This window comes from Watersipora subatra, chromosome 8 (genome assembly GCF_963576615.1).
Source record: "Watersipora subatra chromosome 8, tzWatSuba1.1, whole genome shotgun sequence".
In the NCBI taxonomy this organism is placed as follows: domain Eukaryota; kingdom Metazoa; phylum Bryozoa; class Gymnolaemata; order Cheilostomatida; family Watersiporidae; genus Watersipora; species Watersipora subatra.
The window spans coordinates 23,506,876-23,519,142 of record NC_088715.1 but is presented as its reverse complement, the minus strand read 5'-3'; the positions used below and the strand labels follow the sequence as shown (position 1 = coordinate 23,519,142).

The 12,267-nt window shown below is 45.5% G+C and overlaps 1 protein-coding gene across 1 annotated transcript; it reads left to right on the top strand.

Moving 5' to 3' along the window:
• Positions 1–3,096: 3,096 nt before the first annotated feature.
• Positions 3,097–6,470, top strand: LOC137402381 (uncharacterized). Its single transcript, XM_068088881.1, has 5 exons — positions 3,097–3,498; positions 3,787–4,217; positions 4,306–4,390; positions 4,473–5,248; positions 5,696–6,470. Exons 1-5 carry the CDS (start codon positions 3,097–3,099, stop codon positions 6,468–6,470), a joined length of 2,469 nt encoding a protein of 822 aa, XP_067944982.1.
• Positions 6,471–12,267: the final 5,797 nt, after the last annotated feature.

The window sequence follows — 12,267 nt, the reverse complement described above, 5'->3', positions numbered from 1 at the left end:
ATAAGCCTAAGATCACACTGCTCATTAATAACACCATCTATTACTAAGAACTATGGCAGACAATCTTTTAAATATAACACTATCAAGATTATGAAAGAACAGGTATTAGATCCTGTGAATGAGCTGTCATTTGATATAAATTAACTGGCTATACTGTGACTACTGATCATTCTATATTTTATTTACTAACGCTGGTATACAAACAACATTGAATTAAAATTATTAAAAACCATCGGTTGTCACTTTACAACCATAGCTGACATAAGAATAATAGTGTATTGTGTCACCCGCGTTAAAAATTTTTAAAAAATGACTATACTAATTACTAACTTGGAATCTAAATACTCAATCAACTCAGCTTGCATATATATATATATACTGTGGTGGATTTGTCACCAAGTAAATAATGTTTTTTTTATATTATTATAGGGAGTTGTGCCCTATTTTATCTTTTTTCCGATTAGCCACGCCCTCATGGGCTGGCCTTATGTTCCACTAATTTGCATATCTTATAGTATATAAAGGAAGGCATCAGCCTTATTATTTCGTTCTGAAATACATGTTGTTCCATGAACCATCTCCCTCTTCAGTTTTTCTGATAAGGAGAATTACTTGATTTATTGCAAGTATCTCGGCATTTTGCCTCTAAGCGCTGCTCGGTATATCAGGACAAGTCGACCTGCCGACCTCTACTGGCTGTCGAGCCTGTCGACCTTGCTGTAGACTGTCGACCTGTCGACCAGGGGTCGACCCCTGTCTAGAGACGAGCAATTGTGTTGCCTATAGCGTAAGACGTCTCGTACGCCGCTGTGTGTTGGTGACGCAATCTAACGTAAGGTTGCCCGAGTTGGTGACTTGTTACCTGTAGCATAAGACATTTCGTATGCCGCTGCGTGTTGGTAACTCGGCCCAACGCAGTGCTACCCGAAGTTAGTAATTGGTTGTCACCTGTAGCGTAAGACGTCTCGTACGCCGCTGCGTGTTGGTGATTCAGTCCAACGCAGGGCTCCCTGAATTAGGGATTGTTGTTACCTGTAGTGTAAGACGTTTTGTACGCCGCTACGTGTTGGTGGCTCAATCCAACACACTGGTGGCAGCGGTGGGATGTGACTGCTGTAAAAAGGACTTCTAAGACGACCTTTGTAACCATGCCAAGCAGCCGGCAGACTGCTACCAGACATCTGGCTGAGGCAGAGCTACAACAGGTCGACCAGATTGGTCAGATAACAGAGGCTATTACCAGAGCCTTACAAATATCTAGGAGGAAGGCTAGCTTTAAGCCACCAAAATTCGATGGGAGTGAAGACGTGGAACTGTTCATCTCCCAGTTCGAAGAGGTTGCAGAAGCTAATGAGTGGAATGAGAAGGCCACTCTCCTCCACCTGTGTGAGACATTGAAAGAGGGGGCCAGAGGTTGCAGTCGAGGAGATTCACCCGCCTCCATCTTCTCAGCCTTACGCACTAAGTACGGACTCTCCCCGAGAGAGGCCAACAGTAGGCTCCACCTCAAGAGGGAGCCAAAGACTAGCCTCCAAGAGCACGCAACGGAGATGGAGCGTCTAGTGAAGATAGCATATGCTGACCTTCCGGAGTCCTACCAAGCTAACATGGCCATGGATGCGTTTTCCCTGACTCTAGGAAACACGTACCTCCAACGCCATCTTTTGGCAGTAAAAGCCAAGAGCTTAGAGGAAGCAGTGCAGGCAGGAAATGAGTTCCTGCAAATTCAGCCCATTCTTCCTCGGCCTGGTGCTCGACCCCTAGTAATGACAGTGGAGAATGAGGAGACTACCCCTGCTACAGTCGCCCCCATCAACTCGGATCCCCCATCAGCCACTCTGAATGACGTCCTACTGGCCATAAAAGGGCTAACGGATAGATTAAAAAAAGGAAACCGATTGGGGCGGCGAGGAGCTGAGCAAAAGGAACCTAACTGTTGGGACTGCGGCCAGACAGGGCACGTACAGCGCCAGTGCCCTTAAGCTATCCAAAGACAACCACCTCAAGCCACGAGGTCGGGAAACGGTTCCCATCCACAGCAGTAGGGGGAAGTGCTGACTGTGGATCTACTATACCAATGCAAGACCAGTGGCGACGGCCACGACGGACTAGGCAACACAGGCTCCCCCCTGGTCACCACCGGTCCCTTTGCATAACCGGTATTAGCCCTTACTTGAGTGTGCAGGTCTCCCACCCTCAGAAACCAAGGAAGAAACATACGTCTGGCCAAAGCCGTCTCGGCCTTCCAAAAAAGGCTCCCAGAGAATAAGCGAAACCAGACAAACTCATGGAGATGAATTATGGAAGCCACATAATAGCAGCTATTTTTTGCCAGGTCGCATCGGAGGGCAGCCCGTCCAGTTTTTCATGGACACCGGATGCACGTCTAATCTGTTGAGACGGCATGTTTTTGAGCGCTTACCCAAAGATGTCAAGAGCCGATTAGAGGTTCGAGAAGACTATGGGCAGATGGCAGATGGTACACGGCTGCAATTTCATGGACTCATCACTCTCCCAGTCAGAGTCAGGAGTGTCCAGGTCACTGTATCTCTAGTGGTGTGTGCCCTGAAGAAGGATGCCATCCTGGGCATGCCATTCTTGGTCGACCACCACTGTGAGATGAATTTTCAGCAACCCACGTTGGTGTTAAATGGGCAGAAATTGACTTGCACTGACAGAGAGGGTCGACCCTTGACAAGTGGAGTTCAGATAATGCGAGCCACAACGCTTCCCCCTCGAGCCGAGGTCCTCGTTGCTGGGCGTCTCACGTCCTTATCCTATTAGCCAGTAGGGCTGATCGAAGGAGTAAGAAGCAGTTATATGGTGGCCGCCAGCCTACATCAACCCGGTAAAAAGGGAAAAGTGGCCATCCGCTGTATGAATCCTACCGACCATCCAGTCAGCGTGACAGCAGGGACGATTGTGGGACAATACACTGGAGTAGGGCCGGACGAAATAGGGGCTCCCTGGACAGCAAAGGAGGATGTCGAGACTCCTAAGGAACACCCCCCTTCACCTTCAAGCGTGCCCCCCCACATGCAGGACTTGCTCTAGCAAGCGGCGCAGCATTGCTCGTCCCCTACCGAGCACAGACAGATGGAAGACCTCTTGGTTCGTTATGCGGATGTGTTCAGCCAAAGAAGCGAAGACGTGGGGCATACCACCCTAGTACAACATGAAATCTCCCTTCTCCCAGAGGCACAGCCCATCCGTCAACCCCCAAATCGAGTAGAACATGAGAAAGAAGCCGAGATCGAGCGACAGGTTTTGGCTCTTGAGAAACAAGGCATGATTGAGCCCGCTCACGGGGCCTGGAGCTCTCCGGTGGTCTTGGTGAAGAAGAAGAACGAGGCGTGGCGACTATGTGTGGACTATAGAAAGCTCAATAGTGTCACTTGCCAAGACGCCTACCCCCTTCCCCGGATCGACGAGAGTTTAGATGCCTTGTCCGGCAGCAAGTTTTTCAGTACCCTGGATATGATAAGCGAGTATTGGCAGGTACCTCTCTCTGCTGAGGCCTAGGAACGGTCAGCATTTACAACACGCAGTGGATTATGGAGATGGAAGGTGCTCCCCTTTGGGCTGACCTCCGCTCCGGCCACCTTCCAGCGGCTAATGGAATGCGTCCTCCAAGGGCTACACTGGAAAACTTTGCTGCTATACTTAGACGACATCATCGTCATGTCGGCAGACTTCTCTAGTCATGTATCTAGGCTGGCAGAGGTGTTGGAACGATTGAGGCAAGCAGGATTAAAATTGAAGCCCTCTAAATGCAGTCTGTTCCAGACCCAAGTCAAGTACCTGGGCCACGTAATCAGCAACACTGGAGTGGCTACCGACCCTGAGAAGATTCAGGCTATCAGCAAATGGGCAGCACCACAGGATGTGACTCAGTTAAGATCGTACTTGGGTACCACTGGGTACTATCACCGATACGTAGCTGACTACGCCTCGATCACCAAACCTCTCACCCTGTTGACGAGCGAGGGGGCCCCCTGGAAGTGGGGAGAAGATGAACAGGAAGCTTTCCTTAAGCTCAAGTGGTCACTGACGCACGCTCCAGTGCTGGCATATCCTGATCTCTCTTTACCCTACGTGCTCGATACTGATGCTAGTAACGTAGGGACCGGAGCTGTGTTATCCCAAGTCCAGCAAGGCAAGGAGCGACCTATAGCCTACTATAGCAAGACCCTTTCCCCGCCAAACGCAACTACTGCGTGACTAAAAGAGAGCTGCTGGCAGTCGTGCTAGCTGTCCAACATTTCCGGCCATACCTATATGGCAGAGAGTTTACCATCTGGACAGATCATGCCTCCTTGGTTTGGCTGCACCAGAGAAAGGAACTCTCTTGCCAGGTGGCCCGGTGGCTGGAGAGCCTAGCCGAGCACAAGTATCGAATCATCTATCAAAAAGGCGTTAAGCACGGTAACGCCAATTGATTGAGTCGACAACAGTGCATCGACTGCCGGCAGTGTGCTGCCATTGAAAAGCGGGATCGGGGGCCAACTAGGTCACAAGTGTGTGACTCTCTAGTACCCCCAGGGACTAATTGGGAAACTACTGTACCAGTGGACCAAGTTTCAGTACAGCCACCAAGAGGTACAGGAGGACCCAGTCCTAGCGCCCACCAGTTGGACGAAGACGAATGGCCTCGACTACCCAGCAGCAGACATACATTAGGGCCCAGCCTCATGACTCCCACACCAGCCAGCCTAGTTCCAGTACGGCTGCCATGCAATGTGGGGTCACCCAGCATGCTGGACAACCCCTTCAGAAAGTCTCAAGACCCTCGGTTATGGGCCATCAAGGTGGCAGGTGAGCCAGGACTCGTTGTGGAGACTGACCAAGTTACAGTACAATCAGACTCTAGGGCAGCAAGTTTAGATTCCTCACCGCCAGATGCCCCAAAGGTCCCAGAATTGTTGACAGTAGTACAAACCTCACTAGATAAAGTGCGAGCATTGCAGCAGAGACCCGCTACCGACCTAGGGATAATTTACCAGGCTGTCAGGAACCGGAAAAGTGTCGAAGAGGCAGTATTGCAAGTAGGCAGCTCCGAGTTGCAGCGGTTGGCCCGGATGTTCCATCAGCTCCAGATTGACGAATCAGGTGTATTGACCCTTCATCTCATTCAGAATGGGCGAGAAAGGGTGGTGGTGGTGTGCCCCCAGACTCTGCGACAGGAGATCCTGTGGAAGGCCCACGAACAAACTCACTGCGGTGTGGAAAGGACCCTGAAGCGCGTCCAGTTAGATTGATACTGGCCGGGCATGACTGGAGATATTAGGAGGACAGTTCTCTCCTGTGAAGTTTGCCTAAAGCGTTAGCCTAAGCGTTTTGCCTAAAGTTTGCCTAAGTTTGCCTGTTCTAAAACGGGAAAGGCCCGGACCTCCAGAAATCGACAACGGTTGTACGCTGGGAGGCCATGGCAACGTCTAGCAGTAGATTTAGTAGGACCCCTACCTCAGACACCTCGAGGAAATAGCTAGGTGTTGGTACTCACTGACCATTTCACTCGGTAGTCGGATGCCTTAGCTGTCCCTGACGCTACAGCTCCAACGGTGGCCATGGTCCTGGATGAAAGAGTATTCAGTTACTTCGGTCTGCCCGAAATTATCCATACTGACCAGGGGAGCCAATTCGAGTCCTCTTTGTTTCAAGAGCTATGTGACTTGTGGGGAGTCGATAAATCTAGGACCACTCCATACCACCCCGAAGGAAATGGTGTGGTTGAAAGAAACAACCGAGTATTGGGGGATTCCCTACGAGCACTTTTACTGGGCAGAGGGCAAGGGGACTGGGATCAACTATTGCCACAGATCATGCGGACGCTGCGAGGGCTACCGCACTCTGCCACCAAGAAAACACCCAATTATTTGATGTTGGGTCGAAAGCTTCGTCTTCCTGACCAATTGCTGCATGGGAATAGGTTGGAGTCATTTACTAGCACACACGAGTATGTTCAGACTGTTCACGACCGGTTGATACAAGCTCACACTCTCCTCCAAGATAGACAGAAGGAAATTGTATCAACCGATGTGAGGGAGCCCCCGCTGTTCAATGAGGGTGACCTCGTATGGTTGATAAGCAAGCGGAGAAGAAAAGGCAAAAATCCGAAATTAGTGGCCAAGTATGTGGGGCCCTATCGTGTAACAAGGAGTCACGAAAATCATACGTACGAAATAGAAAGATATGGGCAGCGATCAATTCAGGCTGAAGGAAGATTGAGGCTCTGTCGCCCTAGCCCTGTGCAACAAGGTCGAGCCCCAACTGAGGTCGAACCTGCCAGACGTCCCAACATGAGAGGTTATCCCCGGAAACGAGTATCACAGAAAGACGGTAATCCAGATGCTGTTATTTCCGATTCACTTCTGCCTAGTCGATTAATAGATTTACCAATACCGCAATCGCCAGGAAGATTGGAACCACCTCGGCTCCACAACGAAGATTTTTTCGGTCTCTCCGAGTGAACGCAACTCTGACTCAAGGGCTGGCCTCGACACTGGCTGCGAATGGGCAACCGAAGAAACAAGAGCTACGGGGAATGAAGGAGTCCAGGCTAGTACCACTAGAACCGGAAATACCATGAGGCCTCAGCGAATCAGGAAACTCCCTGCCTATCTCGAAGATTTTACTGTTGGAGGGATCCAATCAGGAGTCTCCTCCTTACGGCAAGGATATTGGGCCAATAAAATGCCGAGATGCCAAGCAGTAGTCTCTTTCTGTAGTCGCATCGCAACCTCGCCACATCACACAACTAATATGGAAGTTACGCAAGAAACTGCAAAGGAGTCGACCCCTATCCCGGGAGTTCTACCGATCATGTTGACGTCTAAAGCTCTTCTCGAATTGCACCCCTCTCCTTCGGAGATGTTGGAGATGGAAGAAAAAGCAGCCCCGGAGTCACTGCCCAAATTCAAGTGGTTGTCCAAAGAGACACGAAATCAACTAGACAGATGCAAGGACGCCGGACACACGCGTCCTCTATGTCAACAACAGTTCTCTACCCCTCGTAGGAGAAAGGTGCACACCGCCCAGCATTTTGCACGCTTTTTCTGCGAGTGTGGTAGGAATTCAACATCTCGAGATGGAATAGTCAAGCATCAAAACAGGATGCAAACCCTTGGTGAAGTAAAGTTCCACAGAAAAGGGGTCTATGAGGTCGACCGACCCAGTTACGCCGAGTGGGTTCGCTATGTACGGCTGAAGGACCCCCCAAAGTCCTCTCCCCTATTACGAAGCACCTAGTTCTGTACGACAGAAGAGAAAAGCCACCTCTAGTTCGCCTCGGGAGACCAGACTTGGACCCAGGAAAGAAACTCCAAGTAAGCAGTCCAGAACTATACCAGGACGCCCTATTCCAGCTCCCAGGAACAGTTTGACCAGTGTAGGGTCAATTCAGGCTTGCCTAGGAGACGTTCGACCCCGCTCCCCCGCAGACGCACTTCGAGCAGAAGCCACTGACTTCTGGAGAGCCGCCCGTCGGTTAGAGGAGTTGGCCAACCACCTTTCATCCAAGACCCACGGACAATAAACATTACTGTATCTACTCCTCTTGTATTGGTTTATATACTCATATACATATTCTTTATGTTCATTGTTATTATTTCATAGCCGTATCCGTCTATAGGGGCGGCGAGTGTGGTGGATTTGTCACCAAGTAAATAACGTTTTTTTTATATTATTATAGGGAGTTGTGCCCTATTTTATCTTTTTCCTGATTAGTCACGCCCTCATGGGCTGGCCTTATGTTCCACTAATTTGCATATCTTATAGTATATAAAGGAAGGCATCAGCCTTATTATTTCGTTCTGAATTACATGTTGTTCCATGAACCATCTCTCTCTTCAGTTTTTCTGATAAGGAGAATTACTTGATTGATTGCAAGTATCTTGGCATTTTGCCTCTAAGCGCTGCTCGGTATATCAGGACAAGTCGACCTGTCGACCTCTACTGGCTGTCGACCATGTCGACCTTGCTGTAGACTGTCAACCTGTCGACCAGTAGTCGACCTCTGTCTAGAGACGAGCTGTGTGTTGGTGACGCAATCTAACGTAAGGTTGCTCGAGTTGGTGACTTGTTACCTGTAGCATAAGACATTTCGTATGCCGCTGCGTGTTGGTAACTCGGCCCAACGCAGTGCTACCCGAAGTTAGTAATTGGTTGTCACCTTTAGCGTGAGACGTCTCGTACACCGCTGCGTGTTGGTGATTCAGTCTAACACAATACTCAGCTCAATCAACGACCTTATTATCCTCTTATAGAAATCATATTATTGTAGCCACTGTCAGGGTTTGAAGCAATAGATGACCAAAAGTCAAAAGAAATAATAAATTGTGGGATCACCTAATACCACAACTGCTGCAAAACATTGCAGCAAGCACTGTGATGCATCAATAAGCAGACATGAAATATATGGCAAATGCTATGCTGCTAGAAATATCAATCATGGGAGTTATCCAACCATCACAGCTGATGCATTGTGAATATATGGGACATCAGTTCGATTGGGAGTTGTCTGATCATTATAATGAAAAGCTTAATGAATAAAAAACAGCATAAAATTGTTACTAAATCACGATTATTATTGACCAACACCACTTAATATGAAAGAGACTAACTGGCTACAACAATTATTAATGGATATTCAGCGAAGCAAACAACTCTACAGAGTATCAGACAAAAATGGAGGTATATCGCCAATATTACAGGAGCCAGCCAAATTTATGACTTGTTGGAGCGAAGAAGCAGCCGGCGTGCACCGGATCAGCAACCAGCCATCAGTGAAAGAATCATTTACAACACTTTATTTAGTATATTTAGTTATAGCTTATAACATCATTATAGTCTAGAAAATGTTGTATTGTAGAGCAGTAGAAAAATATAGCATAATTATTCATTAACTCAGATATTGTATTTTATGAGAAAATATTGAGGAAATGGTAGTAAAAAGAATGGCATAATATGATAATAGTTTCTCTTGCTTCATATAAGTTAGCTAGCTAGTAGCGTCTTAGGACGAGGATCACTGTAAAATTAATTTTATAATGCTGCCATTGTTAGTTTTTGAGTTATGGCCAGTTTTGTAGAATTTGTTACCGGACTTATGTTTGTTGACCGGAGTTATTTTTCACTTCTCATTTGCTTGTCATCATGGAATCCCAACCACAGTAAGGAATTTTAGCTCACCGCAAGGAATCTGAAATATAAATTAAACAAAAGCTCACGCAAAGACCGCAAGTAAAACACAACCAACCAATGACATTCGACAATGGCTCAAGGACAAGTATAAAAGAGGGGCACAATCAAGGGAAGAGCAGGAGAAGCTGGCAGCGAGCCAGACAGGAGCGAGAGGAAGCTGGCAGCGAGCCAGACGGCAAAGGAGAAGCTGGCAGCGAGCCAGACGGCAGAGGAGAAGCTGGCAGCGAGCCAGACGGCAAAGGGGAGCCACAAAGAAGAGCCAAGATAGGAGGATTAACAGAAGCCCAAGATAGCCAAGGAGCCAGCAGCAACCAGCTCGCCGAGGATAGACTCAACAAACACGATTCACCCAAAAAGAGGTGGCAAGCCAGGAAGCCATAAAGCCCTGAGGGAAGAGAGCTAACTCAGCCGCCCCTGTTTACAGTAAGAGCTACTGCTACACGCCTAACAGATACGTACTCACTTAACCTAGTAAGGCCATAACAAATGGGGCTAAGCATATTGTTATTTTTGCTTGAGCTAGTAAGCCTTGACAGAATAATTGTTATTTTGACCTTTGGAGGAAAATAGAGTTCGCAGACACTTAGAAACAAACCCCTGGCGTGTTATTGTCAATTATAAGATAATTACCTGCAGAGAGTTGCCTACAAGAGATAGTAGGCCTCATAATCTCAATAATACTTGATACTTGGGCTCATTGATACAGCAACGCCTTACTGTCAAAACAAATTGCAAGGATAACTATAGTAGTGCCCATCTCCATTGATTGAGTTGCTATTTCAATTTTGCTTTATAGCAACGGTCTGATTTTTGTGGGGCAGAAGTGCCACTTTGTCTGCGGTCAAAATTTGTCTTGGGAGAAATTGAACTCAAGGTCCAGAGGCTAACCATTACACATAGAACCATAAAACCATAGAACCATTGTAGTATTTCACTCAAAGGAAACTCACAAAAACGATACATTTCATATTATTTAAATATCAAATTATTATTATTGGCCTACTTTTTATATTCATTATAATAAATTTTAAATAAATATAATAAATTAAACTAAATAACAAATTTCTCCCTTGACACCACTATCAATTTTATTCTCAATTATCATATTATACCACATTATATTAGCTTTAATTTTTAACTATGAGGTCAATGGAACACTATTTTCTCATGAAAACCTCAATAAATAATATTCACAAACAAACAAGTAACTTTCGGAAACAACAGTGGAACACGTTGTTGTCATTGGCGACAAGGCATTAGAGCGTTGTTGGCATTAGAACAATTGAAAGCAGAGCCTGTGGTTTTCTACTCAACTCGCCTACGATCGAACAATGATTCAATAAGTAGTTTAGGGACTGACTGCGGAATGGGCTTAATTGCGTAGCTCTATTACATATGAGACCTTGCCTAACTTCCGCTTAACGCTTAGCGAACTCGTCGCTTCATTCTGGAACAGTTTAGCTCAACTTCAAGGAGTTTTGATTCAGTGAGTGAGTCATTTTAATTGTTTGAATGTTAATTGTGCACATTATACAAATACTTTTTCTATCACTATTAACCTTTCGTCTGCGTTCTTCACCACTAATCAATATTTGCTATAGCAATGGTTGTCTGTCCTGCCGAATCAAGCGTTTGAGATTTGAATAAAGGATGGCTTTTTTGCAAGAATCCGACTCATAACATTTAGCTTATTAGCTGAAACTCGGACAGTTGCATTAGTTGGCCACATGCTGTAATTTCAAAATAATTATAAAATGCTCATTATTTATGCTTTCTCGACACACCTAGCGAGCTCTCACTGCCAGTCTAGGCCCACTAGTCAACCGCAAACAGAGCTTTCAGATTCTAAATGTCACAACAATCAATCACTAACTAATTATTTTTATATAAAGTGATTACTTTCGTTTATCTACTAGTTGTTGACTGGCAAAGGAAATTTAATAGAAAACTAGGCACTCATTTTGCTACCTATTCGGCATAAGCAACATGAATTTTTTGCTGTTGAGTGAAAATTCATTTTCCCATTTCACTCATTTCAGAGGTAGCTGTCATTGATTCCACTGCCTTATGTTAATAATATGCATGACATGCCTGAGATCAGTACCAGGGTGTCATTTAAAATTATATATGACAAAACTAGTTTCATATATGCTATTTGATGATGTGTGAAGTTTACCTTGTATGTGATCGATGAAGTTGGAAAAATTATAGCTACTTCAAGTATCAACACTGTTACTAATGTACTTCATGGCTTGGATTTGCAACAAATTTAACAAAAAACATGTTTATATGAGGGATATATGCCTCTCATTTTATTAAATTGGTATTTACAATTGCTCGCTAATCTTCTGTGCAGCAGAATAGAGCTATTGCTACACTACTGGTGTGTGTGCAGCCTGAAGTTGTGATACAGCAAAGTTGCTTCTTATAGTTGGAGTTATCCCACGACCAAACGAACGGGAGCGAAGTTTGAGAGTTTTTATGGTAAATGCATGTGCACACAACTTACGAAAATTATTCATTAACAACGTCACAAACCCTTGTTTCAAAATCTCATCAACAAATTTAACCATCGTTTTGTAGAATCGTTAAAGTACAATAACGATACAAAACACATATAAGCCTATTTAAATATGTTACCAAGTCTTAGTAAATTGTCGACAGTCTCTTAAAACTTACCCATCCGATCGGATTATACACAAATAGACAAATTAATTTGGCCGAAATTCGTCACAAAACGCTTGACAAGCTTGGTTTAATAAAAGTTAAGACCGGCAAACGAAACGCCAAGCGACAGAGAGTAGAATCATTAATTCGTGCGCATTTCACGAAAAAATAACGTGCACATTTCACCAGTCTATAGCATTGTCGAATTGCCGAAAGTTTCTGTAATTAACGTAGAAGTACAGAAATGGTTTCTGTTTTGCCGATTTTATAGTAACTGACATTTTGGAAACTTTTGAGTACTTTGGTATTCTAACTGATGTCCAAAGCAGTGAAAGTAAAGGAAATGACGATGATATTTTTTTTAACGATTTTTATGAGATTATTACAATATTTAATTAT